Source organism: Lissotriton vulgaris, chromosome 2_1 (genome assembly GCF_964263255.1).
Source record: "Lissotriton vulgaris chromosome 2_1, aLisVul1.2, whole genome shotgun sequence".
Taxonomy (NCBI): Eukaryota; Metazoa; Chordata; class Amphibia; order Caudata; family Salamandridae; genus Lissotriton; species Lissotriton vulgaris.
In genome coordinates, this window is record NC_141687.1 from 1962238854 (window position 1) to 1962258764 (window position 19911).

Here is a 19911-nt window from a genome sequence, read left to right on the forward strand (position 1 = left end):
ACTAAAGAAGGACACATTGCCATGCACAATGTTATTATGGTTCGCCGAGTTTCCCGGTTGGGTAGCTCCTGTAAATCAAGTAGGGGGGATTGCATAGTGGTACATTTTAATAACTTCCCGCCAGTAGAGCGGATATTTAGGGAGGTTGGCTCTGGAGGAGCTTTCAGGGGTCAAAGTATTGAGATATTGCCATTGGGCTTCTTCTACAGGGAGGAAAATCTTGGGCAAAACAAACTGAACTCGGGGCACCTTGACTGGTTTAATACACACAGGGAACACCCTAGGCCTGGTATCCTGTCCTTTGGGGCAGAAAAGGCCAATGCCTGGGGTGATTGTAACCGCATTCCACTTATGCAGGGCCAAAATAGATATGCAGCCCTTTCAGGCTTGAACAACTGTGACCGACTAAGTGATAACTTGGTCAGCTGAGTCTATACTACCAGTACCTGTGCACCAGATGATACTCCTGTTTTGGATGAAGGGCCTCTCCTAGAAATATCGGAAGTATTAGATATTGATACAAGAGTAGTCTCTTGGGAAACTGAAAACCCTGGAAAAAAACATGTTGACTGTCACAGAGAGTTAATCAGCGATCCCCACAACAACCATGCTAAGACGCTTGATTATAACGCTTTATAATGGAATATCGCAGGGTTGGCTGGAAAGGTGGTAGATCCTTTATGGGTGCAGTTTATCAGCCAGTTTTCGGTGATTTGCCTTCAAAAGACATGGCTGGTTAAATCGCTGGTAGGGTACAAATCCTTTTTTGTTCCTGCAATTCCAGCAAATAGTGGCAGAGCGATGGGATGTCTGGTCATCTATACTTCCTTGGCCCTGATATGTAATGTCAAGGTTATTTCATCTGACCATAGAGACTTACAGGCAATTGTACTGGGGCTAAAGAACGACAGTCTCTGTGTGATAAACTTTTATAATGCAGTATACAGCCACACAGGATGCAAGATATCTGAGTTGAATAATTTTGTAGAACAGCCCTGTGGCACCTTCAGAAATAAGCTTATGATTGTAGGCGACTTTAATGCCCACCCTTGTGGTAACCCTAAACTCACCGCCATGGACTCCTTGGGGTGTCTACTGATGGAGGGACTTCACTTCGAGCACTCTTTACAGGGTAACGTTCTTAATGATATACTCAACAGGTACAACTTATCCTCTGCTATGAGTTTTGCTCCATCTTCCAGCAAACAAAGGAAACCGACCTTTAAAGGCCGTGGTAGCGGATCTTTCATAGACCATGTTTTGATCTCTAGAACCATATTTCCCTTCTTGCAGGGCTTTTCCATCACAGCAAGTGCTCACAGTGATCACAACCCAGTGTGTGTTAACTTAGGAGGGAGTCTTTTGAGGAAAAAAGACACGATAGGCCCTGCCATGTTAAAACCTACAGATGGTAGGCACTGGCTGAAATGGACCCGAGTAATTCCGTCCCTTTTCTATGAAAAGTTGCAAGAAATGTGTGTAGAAGAATTTTCTTGTTGCCTGGACTTTGAATCAACTGCCGTGGGTACACACAACGCTTTTGATGGAATCGTTGCTAAGGTGGAGTTTCTGCTATCTGCCACGGGAAAAAATAGAGCGACTGGTGATCCTAAATGGTTTTGCCCCCTTTGCTCTAAAGCCACCAGAGACCTCAAGGCGGCATTGAAGGTACTCCCTAGGGACAGAGTACAGATCCGTACTGTACGCACCAATTATAAAAAAGTGCTAGCAACTCGTAAAATGGTATTGAGGGAGGCTACATGGTGTGAACTCCTAGATCCTTTGACCCTTTCCAGCAGCTCCGGATTTTGGAGCATTATTAACAGACCCCTACTCCCAACGGAAGGAGCAGAGGAAGTGGGCACAAACATAACGGAAGAGGAATGGGTGCCCCACTTTGTTTCCATTTTTAAAAGTACATCTACTTTGCTGAAGTTGCCAGCAAAGACATTGATTGAGAACCCAGTTGTGCTCACCCTAAGAGAAGTGGAGGAAGGCATTAATAATCTTACAAACAAAAAGGCCCCAGGCCCGGATGGAGTCCCACCAGACCTTTTTAAATCTAACCCTTCTTTTTGGGTAGCAATCTTGGTTGCGGTGGCCAACGCCGCAGTAAAGGAAGGGTGCCCAAAATCCTGGAGAGTTTCCACAATTGTGCCGGTGTACAAGATGGGAGACCGTAACTGCACTATGAATTATAGACCGATTTCCCTCATCGATTCTGTAGTAAAGTTTATCGGTGGAGTGATCTTAAAGAGATTGACCGCCTGGGCGGAAGAGAACAAGAATATTTCAGATATCCAGTATGGGTTCCGACCAGGCCACTCGACCATGGCACAATGCCTTAATCTCTATTTGCTCCTCGGAAAGTACACCATTGCCCGCCCAGGGACAATCTACCTGGCATTCATGGATCTTTCATCCGCTTTTGACTGGAATCGGGGAAAGTTGTGGCAATCCATGAGGGCCATGGGGGTGGAGTCAAACCTGGTGGACTTCCTGTTGGAACTACATATAGATACAAGGGCAAATATTAAATACGCTTCTGACCTTAAGGTAACCAGGGATTTTAATATTGAAAGGGGGGTTCGTCAGGGGTATATTTTAGCCCCTTTTTTATTCAACCTCTACGGTAATGATCTACAGCAGATCCTGTTGGTGACAGGGGCTGATTACCCGCATGTGGAACGCCGGGGACTGCCCGTCTTGCTATATGCAGATGACGCAGTCCTCCTGGCACGTACCCCAAAAGGTTTACAAACCCTGCTTGACACTTTTCGTGGGTTTATGGAAGCTAAAGGTCTTGCCATAAACAATTCAAAATCATACGTCATGTGAGTAGGGCAGCATCTTAAAAAGCAGTTCCTCTTTAAGGTAAATGGTGTGAGCGTGCCATCTTCAATGACCTTTTCCTACCTGGGTGTTCTACTGGACGATCGCCTGAACTGGGCTGCACTGCTAAATATAAAAAGGGGGAGAGGTTACCAGGGCCAATGCAGCGATATTCGGATTTGCAGCTAAAATGGGAAATCGCCCGGTGTCTGCAATGTTAAAAATTTACCGCACCAAAAGTGTATCTATAGCTAGCTATGGGAGCGATTTATGGGGGTACACTGGTCTAGTGGGTCTACAGGTGACGGAAAATCATTTTTTAAGACAGTTGTTGTGTGTTACAAAAGGGACAGCAAATCTAACGGTTCATGAAGAAACTGGCCTTCCTTATCTTCGTGATACCTTGGCTTTGCGCCCCTTACTTTTCTGGCTCAAATGTTGGTTAAATGAACATCTTGTACTGACTCATAAACTTCTAAAGGAGTCCTTGAGCCTGGACCACATGAATTACATTCCGTGGTTGAAATACTTACATCCCGATCTGTTTCTTAAACCTGATTGTATCACTCTTTTCTTCTGCGCAAAAAAATGGACAGAGAGGAGAAAGAAATTTTAAAGACTAGTGTCCGCAAGCACTTGTTGCTCAAGACATCCTTAGACCTAGAGCCATACCTCCTGTTGCCGTTATCTGCCTATGGGCGATTTTTATTATTCAGATTTAGAATTAATTGTTTTCACTTTTTATTAGCTGTTCCTAGGGGGTGCCATGAAGGTAAAGTGCTAGAACCCTGTGGCTGCGACAATATGTCTCCACAGGATCTGTTGCACTTTATGTTCTTTTGTAAATTCTATGAAACACCCAGGAGGCTATTTTTAATATCTCTTTTAAAAAAGGTACATTTTACACAGGTACACCCCGCTCTCCACTACTTACAATTGTTAAAACCCGAATGTATCCCATTTGTGGCTGGTTTTCTAAAATGTTCACTAAGGTACAGAAAATGTTTGGAACCATAAAAGAATTACATGATGCATTGATATTAACTAATTGTTTTTATTTACACAATGGATTTTTTTATACTGCCTTCCTTGTATTTATTACTGAACACATATCGGAATTACTGTACTGTTTGTCTGGAAATATATATTTATTGGGATATGTAATATGTATTTTTAACATGAGCTTGTAATGTAATTGGAATTTGTAACTTTTATGGTTTCATATTATGTGAACCGAATAAAGTTTATCGAAATTGAAATTGAATGTGGCAGTCCTGAAGCTCTGCTAAACAACACTGTCCTAACAAGACAGTCAGGACCTATGCATTTTCTCTATGTCATGTGTGAAACATTCTGCCAGTCACTGGCTTTTTGCCCTAAATAAGTGCAAAGCACAAGGTACTGATGTAACCATTTGGTTAGGTATGCAATACCATTGAATCAGTTGCCTAAAAAGTGACCTTTATTTGCTGATTGTTGGAATCCTAATGAACACGCTATTATTGGAGTAAACACCACTAATTTTAGGAGCTTTTGCAGCATACTCACTTGCCCGTTGACTTTTCACTAATCGTCAGTGCACTTAACCTTGGCTGTAGTGCACAGAGATCCTTAACTGTCACACACAGAGGAAACAATTAAAGGGAACTTTGGTCACAAGTGAAAATTTCCTTAGAAATTCAGTGGGCATAGGCAGAATGTTTATGTGCTAAAACTGTGTTAACAAAATCCTATACAAAATCAACAATGGAAAGATTTCTATCAAAGATTTTGGTCCTGAGTTCAGAAAGAAAATCAATTGTTCTTTTTAGGACAAAAGAAGGCAAATGGAAATATGTTTCTCACTGCAAAAGTTTGAGCGAATGTTTTCATAATTTGCAAGCACTGCAAACAAACCTTCTGTGAGATTTAGGTTTGTACATGACTAAACAGAATTGGCAACGTGCACCAAAATGTCTAACAGTACTGTATTGATTACAGTTCATATTGGTATTACAAACAAGACATTGTGAAGGGAGATTCTCTGAGGCGTAAAGAAGGCTTGTGCAATTGTGTGTATTTTCCATTTAAGGAATTCTGGGAAGTTAACAATGCCTGCTTGGGAAAGAGAAATTGTTAATACTAGGAAAAGTGTAACCAAAATTTCTAAACAAAATAAGGACGATAGGTGATTAAGATTTTAAAACACCACCAATTTGGCAGTCACGTAAAATAGAAAAGAAAAGATTATGACAGTTGAATTGTCAATATTTAGGACAGACCCAAATGGCAATACTTATATTTACATACAATTCCAGGAATATACTGAAGAAATTGCATTGGGGCTTTTTTATGTAATTTTCTCAATTCTAGATAGAATTTGGAATATGTTATATTTTATTGAATTCTACAGTTACAGCACATATTTATGGTGCACATCAAAAATGGGTCCCAATATTATAAGTTGCTACTGAATAACATTTCTTAGTTATTTAGGAAGTGGCTCCTTAAAACTGATAGACTGATGCAACGATGGAATAGTAAAGGTTTTGCGCTTTCCCCCTTTCTACCTGCTTGTGGGAGAAATATTGCTCCATGCAAATATATTTTAAATTGTAAAACATGTTAACTCTTCTACACCTATTTTGTTACAAAACATGGTTTACATTACAATCTGTTGAATACCAAACAAGCCGAAAAAAATAATATACATTTTTTCAAGAGTATATAAAACTATAAAAATGACTATAAAGTTAATTAGAAGACTAAAGGCCTAATTATGACTACGGCGGTTGCATGGACCACCGTACCCAAGGTGGTGGTGCCGGCACCATCACACCAGCAGTCCGATAGCCCTATTACAAGTTGGGCAGTTGAACCATAATGGGACCACCGTACTCTGGCTGTGTTGTGGCGGTCTTGAGGCCACAATTTGCTTGGCGGTGCGACTGCGGCACCGCCAAGCATATTACAAGTCTCCTCTCTGTCACAGTTTTCATGGCAGTGAGCTCGTCATGAAAAGTGTGGCGCAGAGGAAACAAAGGGAGGACTAGGCGGCATCCTGCTGCCTCAGGGCCATTGGGTGCATGCAGAGGGGCCCTCTTGTGCTCCTCTGTGTGCATGCACCCCCGTTCCTGCACATCATGCACTGCAGAGTCCATGCCAGGCAGGAGCTGCATTTGAGGCAATCAGGGCTAATTATTAGGTTGCATATTCACATTAACAAAGTACCATCTCAGATGAAGATTTGTTGGCAATTTCATAATAATTTTACTTATATACCAATAAAATACCCTCATGTACATTTACTCTAGACTGCCAATTGGAAAGAACGCCGAAAAGGTTTATTTAAATGATCACATTTGAAGGTCCACTATTATTGCATATCAAGATGGCCTTCTTCACACGCAGCCGAAAAAATGGATTAGTATATATTCTGGTGACATGGCATGTGATACTATTAAAAAGTTGTAAAAAAGGTATTCCATATCTGTAATTTTGCATGTGATCATTTAATGTGTTTTCAGTCAGCTGAGCTCAATGGTGAGGAGTGTTATGTTACGTCTCCTTCAACCTTCTTTAAAACCTGCAGATGCCTAGAGGTTTTCAGTGGCATCCCAAATGTCCATGCAGTTTTCGGATCAACTAGAAGCAAATAATTATTGTTCATGAAGAATTAGCTCCAGGCAAACTTCATTGTATTTCTTCTAATGTGTCTACCAATAACTGGTGCCTGCTAAGGTGGTGGGTGTAGCATATTTGCAGGCACATGCATCAAAAGGAAAACCGGTCGCAAACCGGCGACCAGTATTTTTGCATTTGGGATGCATCATCCCAAATCCAAAAATCGCAGTTTAAGTAATCTCTAAATTGCAATTACTTAAATTGCTATTGCATTTAAGGAATCATAAAGTGAGATTCCTTAAATGCAATGCATTAAAGTAAAAAAAAATACAGATTACGCTAATAGGGGGCGTAAATTACCATGAAGTTGTGTAGGCCCATAGGAATAAAAGGGAAGCCATTCCTTATTTGCAACTCGCAATTTGCGAGTCGCAAATAAGGAATGGGTAGAAATCGCAATTTTTACAGCAATTCCGACATGCATATGCTTTTGCAAGTCCTTAATTGCAATTCCTTAATTATCGCAATTAAGGACTTGCAAAATACTACCTTGATGCATGTGCCAGTTGGAGCCTTGCAAGAAGAAAGTGGAATTAGGTGTATGTAGAACAGAAATATGTTCCCTAAGTTAGAGACTGTGGGGCACATGCATAGCGATAAGTAAATTACAATCCCTACATATTTCCTATTAGCGAATTGCAGATTGTGATTCGCTAAGAGGGAATACCTTCCCATTCATTCCTAAAGGCCTAGAGGCCCATAGGAATGAATGGGAAACCACTCGCACTTTGCGATTACCAAAAAGGTAATGGCAAATTGCGCATGCAATTTCAAGGGTGATAGTGGGCCAAAAGGCCACCCTGATTCACCCACAAAACTGGCATGTGTGCACATATGGCGCACACACATGCTCTGAGGGCATGTGTGTGTGCCACATGGCACTTAGAAACATGCAATTTCTAGCATTTTTCTAAGCAATTGCATATTACCACCAACTTGAAGGTAGTGGTAATTCGCGATTCCTTAATGCTAAATTGCAATCCCAGATTGCTTCTTGCATTGCATTGAAGGAATTGCAAATTGCGATTCCCTAAATGCATTTGCAAAATAGGTAATCACAAATTTTGTGATTACCTATTTTGCAATTGGGTTTGGGCTTGATGCATCCCAAATTGCTAATTACCTGTCGCATCGTCCCCTTTGAACCGGTATTTAGCTTGATGCATGTTGTCTTGTAAGTAGTAACTGAGAGCAGATTTTTTTGCTATAGTGTAGTGTTGTAGAAAATATAATTAAAAACTCTACACCACATGATACTTTTGTACCTAGATGATCCTCCTCACCTTGTTAAGATCCATGGTTCCTTGCTGCAGGCCATTGCCTCTCTCAGTTTGTCGGCCTCTGTTGCCACAGTTGCTTTGGTGAACATTTCCCAGGCGAAGTTCCACTCCTTTTCTCCACCTGTAGCTATAGCACTGCAGTAGACTGCAGGTCTCAGGTTTGGTGTAATACTGGGAAAAAGAAGAGGTTAAGGGTCAGCAGAGATGACTGTGTCAGAATGTCAACCATTTACTTGTCAGACTTATTGCATAGGTTTATCGAAGGCATATTTATAAGCTCAGATCAGTTTATTTATATTAAAAATAAAATCAATATATCATATCACAAAAGATAAATTCCACATTCTTAGATAAAACAATTTAGTTACAAAGCTATTCCACACCAATAGCATTCATGTCCTTGTACATTTATTTTTTATCTATTTATTTACTCTTTGAGGAGCAAGTCCTCGCATATTGGAAGAGATAGGGACCTAGTGTATTGCTGAAGGACTTAAGTTTCTGGCTGAAATCGTAATTAGAGAATCAGTCTGAGCTGGAGGTGAAAGATCTTACACACCGTTTTTATAATCTGAAAAAGTGCCAGTCATACACAAAGAATTTTATTAGGTAGGCAATAGACACCCACAAGTGAAACAAATCCCACCTACACTTTCATATAGCCAAAAACCTGCAGGTTATTTTAAAATCAAACACTTTTTAAAAGACAAATAAGTCCAAACTAGCTTACTGTCACAAAGAAGATACTGACATTGGTATCTCTACAAAATAAGAATCTACCACAAAGATATTAGTTGTAAAAGTAATAATTCTTCTTCCTACCCCAAAAAAACCTAATCATCGGCAGACCCGAGAGCAGAGGACGGCCCGGGACCAGGGTTCGATTCCCGGCGCGGCAGGTTTCTGGACCAGGGTCAGCGGACTCGATAATTCTCTCGCCTTGGTGCCCACTCTGATCAGCGATCACACTCGGCAACTCTGGGCATTAGCTTGCCTCATCTTCACTAACGGCCCCACCAGACCGCCGGGGATGCCTGGTCTCACCCTGGAGATACCCATTAAGGGACCATCTCTCAGGGAAGCCAGGAAGGGTTTCGCAGCGGTCGAAGCGCCTTGGGACCCTACGGGTAAGTAGTGCGCTATATAAATGCCAATACACAATACACAATACACAATACACAAAACGTTGGACGTATACTATCACAGACTGTAGGCTAATCTGTTGTAGGATTCCACTTGAATTACACAGCTTTTGTATACCTAGCCCATATCACTCTAACAAAAATATATATTGTTCAAAAGCCTTCTAGTCAAAACATAAATATAGACTAGCTCTCCTACGAAATGCAAGAACAGAAGTATCCCTTGCCTCGACACAACATTATGTCTATCACTGTCACACTCAGGAACATGATTTAGAACTCTAGATTATCAAAGATTTGCCACAGTGAAATTGACAACCTTATTTTCATCCACAGACTCTACATTTAGTGAATCACACATTGGACGCCACCATAAGACCTTACGTTTGCAGCCTTGACTACAATTCCAAGAATCCTCCAGGGAGGGGGAGCAACAAGGACACACTGATTGTGCCTAAAAGCAGCCAGGGAGTCTGCAGCATGGGACACATTGGACGCTGCCATCAGTCCCGACTTTTGCAGACTTGACTACAATGCCCAGAATCCTTCATGGAGGGGGAACAGCGAGGAGATGCCGAGGGTGCTTTGCAGTTTATGTCTGTACAAGATTGATACATCTGGAAATAATTGTTAAATGTTTTTGTGATACAAACATTTTGTGATAGGCAAATTAGGTTAGCTGGTCAAGACCAAGGGACATATGTATGAAACTAATTTTTAATCGCAAAAAACAGTGGTTGTGATTAAAAATTCGCAATTGCCGATGTTTGAGATACAATCGCATCGCAATCTAAGAAATAGCAAAAATAGCGATTTCTATTACTGCAAAACAATAAATTTGCGAATATCCTTGCGATTTCTTAAATTGCGATTTTCTCATTTTGCAAAATGGAAATCGCAATTTAAGAAATCGCAAAGACATGTTTGAAAATCACAATTTGCTAAAAAGGCAAATTCGCAAATTAAGAAATCGCACTTAACACAAAGTGCATGCAGGTGGTAATCAGGTGCAAGGTACTTAAACCAGCCCACAACGCAACTGATCCTTCCACAATGGCAGCACTATATGTGATAGCCAGGAGGCTGCGTATTTGGTCTCTTGCACAGTGGAGAATGAGACAAGAACTTATCTTCAGGCTGAGCATTACTCTGTTCCAGCAGACTGAAGAGGAGATCCATGATAAGACCATCTTGGACCTGATTGAGGAGCTGAAATACTATTTGGAACACCCAACACGCAGGACCCAAACAATTCCCACCCATGTGCAGGTCCTGTGCTCCATGCACCCCCTGGCCTCAGGGAGTTTTCAAGGGGTCATAGCAGAGGTTGGTGGGGTCTCACAAAGTGCCCTGTAGCGCTTTTTCCATGGCTTTCTAGATGCAATGCGACAGAGGCTATCACATCACACATACTTCCCAAGCACCCAACAGGCATTACAGCCAAGAAAACTTGACTTCTACCAGATTGCACGTTTGGCCCACGTCATTGGCTGCATTGATGGGACCCATGTGGCCATCACACCCCCATCAGCAACTGAATATGTCTACAGAAACCGTAAATGCTACCATTCCCTGAATATACAGATTGTGTGCAATGCTAAGTATATTATCAATGACATTGTACCTAAATACCCTGGCAGTACACAAAACTCTTTCATCTTTAGACATAGTGGGTTACACAGACGTCTGAGTGCTGGAGAGTTTGGAGAGAACACCTGATCGTTAAATGCATTGCACACATCCATCTATCCACTACATCTCCTGGGGGGGCATTGACTCACCTATTGTGTCTATCCTTGCAGGTGACAGTGCCTATGCAGTGTGGGACTTCATCCTGACCCTGTACCTGGATCCAGCCAATGCAAGGGAGAGAAGATACAACAGGGCACACAGATCTACGCGCTGCGTCATAGAGTGTACGTTTGGAATCCTAACAAGCCGGTTCCGGTGCCTGCATAAAAGTGAAGGAGCACTGCAATACAGCCCTGAGACCTGCTGTAAAATCGTGGCTAGCTGTGCTCCATAACATGGCTATGAGGAGAGTCACCACAACTGACGTGACCAATACAGATACATCAGATGACGATTGCCCTGCTCCCCCTGGCAGACCAGCATCAGGAGTTTGGGCAGCTGCCGGACGTCAGAGACGGACTTAGATCACACAGAACTACTTCGAGGTGAGTAATGAAGTGGACCGAAGTTACATGTGTTGTTTCTTTTTCGCGCAATCCTGAATGTGTGCATGGGATGGGGATCTGTGCAGATATATTTGGCATGCATCTTACCTTGGCTGCTGGTTGCAGGGTCAGAACTGTCTATATTAGCCACACCACTGACACTCTCAGGCAGGAGGGTTGACTCCACCAGCTCCTCATGGGGTGTTGGCTCTGCTGCTGTGGATGATCCTCCCCCGGTCTTGTTTGACTCCTTCAGTCTGGCTGCCACCCTCTCCTTCGACCTTTGCCGCATATCATACAACCTCTTTCACAGTTTTTCCACAGTGCAATGAGTCACACCCACAGCATTCACTTTTTCCTGAATGTCCATCCGGATCCTTCTTTTACTGGACTCAGGGACTCGCAGTGCCTTTTTCCCAAAGAGGAGCTTATGGCTCCACACAATCTCCTCTATGAGCACGTCCTGCTCTTTGCAGAGAATTTGTGTTTTCTCTTTCTTTTTTCTCCCTCCTTGACCTCATGCTGCTTCTGGGACTCCATTGGGGTTGTTTCTCTGCTGAGCTGACTCATCACAATCTCCAAATAGCCTCTGACTGTGGCTCAGGCAATCAGGTGCCGTAAATCACTCCCACTTCCTGGTTGTGATGTCATCAGGCTGCACCTGTATTGCAGGTTCCCGCTTTTGCGATTTCTTAATTTGCAAATTTCGCAATTAAGGAATCGCAAATCAGGTTTCTGAGACTTTTTTGCGATTTGTAAGAAATCGCTAAACTTTAGCAATTTTTTATATACATCCTGATTTGCGAATCTCAAACTGGAAATTGCAAAATATCGCAATTTGAGATTCGCAAAACGGAATATTCATACATATGCCCCCAAGTACACTAATTGATTCAAATGATTCATATAATAAAGAGGGTGCTTTGGAGGTTGCAGCACTGGACACATTGAACACCGCTATCAGCCCTGACTTTTTCACGCTTTACTATACCACCTGTAATCCTACAAGGAAGTAGAGCAGCAAAGAGACTCTAAGGTCACTTAAATGCAGCCCGGGAGCCCCCAGCATGAGATACACCCATCCTAGTGCCCTGGCGAGGACCAGGTTAAGAGCGGGTCTCTCTGCACCTGTTAGAGCCTAGAGGAGGCCTGGCCACCCCTCTTGGTTCTGGTTCCTTCAAATTTGCAAAGCACTGCTATATATCACATAGCACCATATGAAGCATCAGCCACAATAGGCAAGAAGAAAACTCTGTTACGCCCTACTTAGGACCTCTCCATACTAATTCTATCACTAATTGTTTATCTTTAGCCATGGTGGCTACTGATAACGAAATTTGTGTTGTGGCTGAGTGTGAGAAAGTCATCCTTTTTGCCCTGATGACCCCCATTTTTTGACTGATACTGGTGGTTACTAACTCAACTTGTGCACCGCTAAAAAGGCCCAGGGCAAGTGTTCTGTGTAAAAGGTATATGATAATTAGATGCATTACAATGAGTTTGAGAACCTACCTGTACCCTCCTAGTATATGGTAGTGCATGTAGGTTTAGAGGTCTAGTTGATCTAATGCATCTACATGTACACTGCTGTGGTGCCTGCCTTGCAGTTTTCTTTTAAAATAAAACTATGTCCAAATTCGTCTTTGCAATTAAAGGTACTTCCAAAGTCTTAAACTACCTTATTTTTCCATATGTTACCCCCAAGGGTATATTGCCATGTTGAAATAAGCAGAGACATTGTAAAATATGTTTTATATTCCCTGGTGAGGGAAAAAGTACAAATTTAGTTTCTCCCCTTTGCAGTGCATTAGCTCCTCATGCTAACATGGGAAGGCTTAATTTAAAATTATTTACAACAAGGGGTGGTGATGGACAGAGTCTCTGAATTAGGCAGAGTACTCTCACCCAGTCAAGAGATCAGGGCTAGATCCAACACCGTTTTTTAGCTCATTGCATCATCCCAGTTTCAGAACCTGGCTGTATGCAAATTAGTTTGTCCCTGGCCCAGTGCATTATGGGAACAGGGCAGACCAGACTACAACAGCCAATTCTTACACTGGGAAGGAAACCAGCTTCCGGGGACCGGTTTCTGGCATTACAGCCGTCTTCGGCCCGGCTTGCTTGAATCCTGATGGTGCAATGAGCAAGGGACTCACATCTGAGTATACCCTTCCACGCTTAGGGTGGACAAAATTATTTACAACAAGGGGTGGTGATGGACAGAGTCTCTGAATTAGGCAGAGTACTCTCACCCAGTCAAGAGATCAGGGCTAGATCCAACACAGTTTTTTAGCTCATTGCACCATCCCAGTTTCAGAACCTGGCTGTATGCAAATTAGTCTGTCCCTGGCCCAGTGCATCATGGGAACAGGGCAGACCAGACTACAACAGCCAATTCTTACACTGGGAAGGAAACAAGCTTCCGGGGACCGGTTTCTGGCATTACAGCCGTCTTCGGCCCGGCTTGCTTGAATCCTGATGGTGCAATGAGCAAGGGACTCACATCTGAGTATACCCTTCCACGCTTAGGGTGGACAAAATTATTTACAACAAGGGGTGGTGATGGACAGAGTCTCTGAATTAGGCAGAGTACTCTCACCCAGTCAAGAGATCAGGGCTAGATCCAACACCGTTTTTTAGCTCATTGCACCATCCCAGTTTCAGAACCTGGCTGTATGCAAATTAGTCTGTCCCTGGCCCAGTGCATCATGGGAACAGGGCAGACCAGACTACAACAGCCAATTCTTACACTGGGAAGGAAACAAGCTTCCGGGGACCGGTTTCTGGCATTACAGCCGTCTTCGGCCCGGCTTGCTTGAATCCTGATGGTGCAATGAGCAAGGGACTCACATCTGAGTATACCCTTCCACGCTTAGGGTGGACAAAATTATTTACAACAAGGGGTGGTGATGGACAGAGTCTCTGAATTAGGCAGAGTACTCTCACCCAGTCAAGAGATCAGGGCTAGATCCAACACCGTTTTTTAGCTCATTGCACCATCCCAGTTTCAGAACCTGGCTGTATGCAAATTAGTCTGTCCCTGGCCCAGTGCATCATGGGAACAGGGCAGACCAGACTACAACAGCCAATTCTTACACTGGGAAGGAAACAAGCTTCCGGGGACCGGTTTCTGGCATTACAGCCGTCTTCGGCCCGGCTTGCTTGAATCCTGATGGTGCAATGAGCAAGGGACTCACATCTGAGTATACCCTTCCACGCTTAGGGTGGACAAAATTATTTACAACAAGGGGTGGTGATGGACAGAGTCTCTGAATTAGGCAGAGTACTCTCACCCAGTCAAGAGATCAGGGCTAGATCCAACACCGTTTTTTAGCTCATTGCACCATCCCAGTTTCAGAACCTGGCTGTAGGCAAATTAGTCTGTTCCTGTCCCAGTGCATCATGGGAACAGGGCAGACCAGACTACAACAGCCAATTCTTACACTGGGAAGGAAACAAGCTTCCGGGGACCGGTTTCTGAATTAGGCAGAGTACTCTCTCCCAGTCAAGAGATCAGGGCTAGATCCAACACCGTTTTTTAGCTCATTGTAGTTTGGTTTGCCTTGTTCCCATCATGCACTGGGACAGGAACAGACTAATTTGCATACAGCCAGGTTCTGAAACTGGGATGGTGCAGTGAGCTAAAAAACGGTGTTGGATCTAGCCCTGATCTCTTGACAGGGTGAGAGTTTTCTGCCTAATTCAGAGACTCTGTCCCTCACCACCCCTTGTTGTAAATATTTTTGTCCACCCTAAGCGTGGAAGGGTATACTCAGACATGAGTCCCTTGCTCATTGCACCATCAGGATTCAAGCAAACCAGGCCGAAGACGGCTGTAATGCCAGAAACCGGTCCCCGGGAGCTTGTTTCCTTCCCAGTGTAAGAATTGGCTTTTGTAGTTTGGTTTGCCCTGTTCCCATCATGCACTGGGACAGGAACAGACTAATTTGCATACAGCCAGGTTCTGAAACTGGGATGGTGCAGTGAGCTAAAAAACGGTGTTGGATCTAGCCCTGATCTCTTGACAGGGTGAGAGTTTTCTGCTTAATTCAGAGACTCTGTCCCTCACCACCCCTTGTTGTAAATATTTTTGTCCACCCGAAGCGTGGAAGGGTATACTCAGACATGAGTCCCTTGCTCATTGCACCATCAGGATTCAAGCAAACCGGGCCGAAGACGGCTGTAATGCCAGAAACCGGTCCCCGGGAGCTTGTTTCCTTCCCAGTGTAAGAATTGGCTTTTGTAGTTTGGTTTGCCCTGTTCCCATCATGCACTGGGACAGGAACAGACTAATTTGCATACAGCCAGGTTCTGAAACTGGGATGGTGCAGTGAGCTAAAAAACGGTGTTGGATCTAGCCCTGATCTCTTGACAGGGTGAGAGTTTTCTGCTTAATTCAGAGACTCTGTCCCTCACCACCCCTTGTTGTAAATATTTTTGTCCACCCTAAGCGTGGAAGGGTATACTCAGACATGAGTCCCTTGCTCATTGCACCATCAGGATTCAAGCAAACCGGGCCGAAGACGGCTGTAATGCCAGAAACCGGTCCCCGGGAGCTTGTTTCCTTCCCAGTGTAAGAATTGGCTTTTGTAGTTTGGTTTGCCCTGTTCCCATCATGCACTGGGACAGGAACAGACTAATTTGCATACAGCCAGGTTCTGAAACTGGGATGGTGCAGTGAGCTAAAAAACGGTGTTGGATCTAGCCCTGATCTCTTGACAGGGTCTCTCGACACCGCCACCTTCCCTGAGAGCTGGAAGCACGCCGAACTCAGCGCTCTACTCAAGAAACCCACAGCAGACCCCACCAAACTCAAGAACTACCGCCCCATCTCGCTCCTCCCGTTTTCAGCCAAAGTCATCGAGAAGACCGTCAACAAGCAGATGGCGGCCTTCCTCGAGACGAACGGATCCCTCGACCCCTCACAGTCCGGCTTCCGAGCCAACCACAGCACCGAGACCGCCCTCATCGCCGCCACCGATGACATCCGAGCCCTGATGGACAATGGAGAAACAGCGGCCCTCATCCTCCTAGACCTCTCCGCGGCATTCGACACGGTCTGCCACCGCACCCTAGTACGGCGCCTCAGCAACATCGGAATCCAGGACAAGGCGCTGGAATGGATCATCTCCTTCCTCGACGGAAGAACACAGAGAGTCCGCCTACCACCGTACAAGTCAGAGGCCTCCAAAGTCATCTGCGGCGTCCCCCAAGGATCATCTCTGAGCCCCACCCTCTTCAACGTCTACATGAGCCCCCTCTCGGCCATCGTACGCAAACACAACCTCAGCATAATCTCCTACGCCGACGACACCCAGCTGATCCTCTCCCTGACCAACAACCCCGCCGCCGCCAGAGCCAACCTGCACGAAGGGATGAAAGAGGTAGCCGAGTGGATGACGACCAGCCGCCTGAAACTGAACTCGGACAAGACAGAGGTCCTCATCCTGGGCTCCTCACCCTCCGCCTGGGACGACTCCTGGTGGCCTCCCGCCCTGGGCACCGCACCCAAACCGACAGACCATGCACGAAACCTGGGCTTCATCCTGGACTCCTCCCTCTCCATGACCAGGCAAGTCAACAACGTCTCCTCGGCGTGCTTCAACATCCTACGCATGCTACAGAAGATCTTCTGGTGGATCCCCACCGAGACCAGGAAGACCGTCACCCAGGCCCTCGTCACCAGCCGACTGGACTACGGCAACGCCCTCTACGCCGGTACCACCGCCAAGCTCCAGAAGAGACTCCAGCGGATCCAGAACGCCTCAGCCAGACTCATCCTCGACATCCCACGAGCCAGCCACATCTCCGGACATCTGAGAGACCTTCACTGGCTCCCCGTCAACAAAAGAATCACCTTCCGCCTCCTCACTCACGCACACAAAGCCCTACACGACCGAGGCCCGAGCTACCTCAACAGCCGAGTCAACTTCTACGCTCCCAAACGCCACCTCCGATCAGCCAACCACGCCCTCGCCGCCGTCCCCCGCATCCGAAGAGCGACGACAGGAGGAAGGTCCTTCTCCTACCTGGCCGCCAAGACCTGGAACTCCCTCCCTCCCGACCTGCGCCTGACCCAAGACCACCTCTCCTTCAGGAAGAAGCTGAAGACCTGGCTGTTCGAGCAGTAGAGGCACCCCCCCCCCACCCCCCCAGCGCCTTGAGACCCTACGGGTATGTAGCGCGCTTTATAAGTGCCACTGATTGATTGACTGGGACAGGAACAGACTAATTTGCATACAGCCAGGTTCTGAAACTGGGATGGTGCAGTGAGCTAAAAAACGGTGTTGGATCTAGCCCTGATCTCTTGACAGGGTGAGAGTTTTCAGCTTAATTCAGAGACTCTGTCCCTCACCACCCCTTGTTGTAAATATTTTTGTCCACCCTAAGCGTGGAAGGGTATACTCAGACATGAGTCCCTTGCTCATTGCACCATCAGGATTCAAGCAAACCGGGCCGAAGACGGCTGTAATGCCAGAAACCGGTCCCCGGGAGCTTGTTTCCTTCCCAGTGTAAGAATTGGCTTTTGTAGTTTGGTTTGCCCTGTTCCCATCATGCACTGGGACAGGAACAGACTAATTTGCATACAGCCAGGTTCTGAAACTGGGATGGTGCAGTGAGCCTAAAAAACGGTGTTGGATCTAGCCCTGATCTCTTGACAGGGTGAGAGTTTTCTGCTTAATTCAGAGACTCTGTCCCTCACCTCCCCTTGTTGTAAATATTTTTGTCCACCCTAAGCGTGGAAGGGTATACTCAGACATGAGTCCCTTGCTCATTGCACCATCAGGATTCAAGCAAACCGGGCCGAAGACGGCTGTAATGCCAGAAACCGGTCCCCGGGAGCTTGTTTCCTTCCCAGTGTAAGAATTGGCTTTTGTAGTTTGGTTTGCCCTGTTCCCATCATGCACTGGGACAGGAACAGACTAATTTGCATACAGCCAGGTTATGAAACTGGGATGGTGCAGTGAGCTAAAAAACGGTGTTGGATCTAGCCCTGATCTCTTGACAGGGTGAGAGTTTTCTGCTTAATTCAGAGACTCTGTCCCTCACCACCCCTTGTTGTAAATATTTTTGTCCACCCTAAGCGTGGAAGGGTATACTCAGACATGAGTCCCTTGCTCATTGCACCATCAGGATTCAAGCAAACCGGGCCGAAGACGGCTGTAATGCCAGAAACCGGTCCCCGGGAGCTTGTTTCCTTCCCAGTGTAAGAATTGGCTTTTGTAGTTTGGTTTGCCCTGTTCCCATCATGCACTGGGACAGGAACAGACTAATTTGCATACAGCCAGGTTCTGAAACTGGGATGGTGCAGTGAGCTAAAAAACGGTGTTGGATCTAGCCCTGATCTCTTGACAGGGTGAGAGTTTTCTGCTTAATTCAGAGACTCTGTCCCTCACCACCCCTTGTTGTAAATATTTTTGTCCACCCTAAGCGTGGAAGGGTATACTCAGACATGAGTCCCTTGCTCATTGCACCATCAGGATTCAAGCAAACTGGGCCGAAGACGGCTGTAATGCCGGAAACCGGTCCCCGGGAGCTTGTTTCCTTCCCAGTGTAAGAATTGGCTTTTGTAGTTTGGTTTGCCCTGTTCCCATCATGCACTGGGACAGGAACAGACTAATTTGCATACAGCCAGGTTCTGAAACTGGGATGGTGCAGTGAGCTAAAAAACGGTGTTGGATCTAGCCCTGATCTCTTGACAGGGTGAGAGTTTTCTGCTTAATTCAGAGACTCTGTCCCTCACCACCCCTTGTTGTAAATATTTTTGTCCACCCTAAGCGTGGAAGGGTATACTCAGACATGAGTCCCTTGCTCATTGCACCATCAGGATTCAAGCAAACCGGGCCGAAGACGGCTGTAATGCCAGAAACCGGTCCCCGGGAGCTTGTTTCCTTCCCAGTGTAAGAATTGGCTTTTGTAGTTTGGTTTGCCCTGTTCCCATCATGCACTGGGACAGGAACAGACTAATTTGCATACAGCCAGGTTCTGAAACTGGGATGGTGCAGTGAGCTAAAAAACGGTGTTGGATCTAGCCCTGATCTCTTGACAGGGTGAGAGTTTTCTGCTTAATTCAGAGACTCTGTCCCTCACCACCCCTTGTTGTAAATATTTTTGTCCACCCTAAGCGTGGAAGGGTATACTCAGACATGAGTCCCTTGCTCATTGCACCATCAGGATTCAAGCAAACCGGGCCGAAGACGGCTGTAATGCCAGAAACCGGTCCCCGGGAGCTTCTTTCCTTCCCAGTGTAAGAATTGGCTTTTGTAGTTTGGTTTGCCCTGTTTCCATCATGCACTGGGACAGGAACAGACTAATTTGCATACAGCCAGGTTCTGAAACTGGGATGGTGCAGTGAGCTAAAAAACGGTGTTGGATCTAGCCCTGATCTCTTGACAGGGTGAGAGTTTTCTGCTTAATTCAGAGACTCTGTCCCTCACCACCCCTTGTTGTAAATATTTTTGTCCACCCTAAGCGTGGAAGGGTATACTCAGACATGAGTCCCTTGCTCATTGCACCATCAGGATTCAAGCAAACCGGGCCGAAGATGGCTGTAATGCCAGAAACCGGTCCCCGGGAGCTTGTTTCCTTCCCAGTGTAAGAATTGGCTTTTGTAGTTTGGTTTGCCCTGTTCCCATCATGCACTGGGACAGGAACAGACTAATTTGCATACAGCCAGGTTCTGAAACTGGGATGGTGCAGTGAGCTAAAAAACGGTGTTGGATCTAGCCCTGATCTCTTGACAGGGTGAGAGTTTTCTGCTTAATTCAGAGACTCTGTCCCTCACCACCCCTTGTTGTAAATATTTTTGTCCACCCT

General features: G+C 45.4%; 1 protein-coding gene across 1 annotated transcript in view; it reads right to left on the minus strand.

The window, feature by feature from the left end:
* Positions 1-19911, minus strand: part of LOC147733565 (aminopeptidase N-like) — a 268819-nt gene that overhangs the window by 53916 nt on the left and 194992 nt on the right. Inside the window, exon 17 of the mRNA XM_086958151.1 lies at positions 7779-7946. Within this exon, the coding sequence (XP_086814277.1) occupies positions 7779-7946 (168 nt within the window). The remainder of the gene's footprint in view (positions 1-7778; positions 7947-19911) is intronic.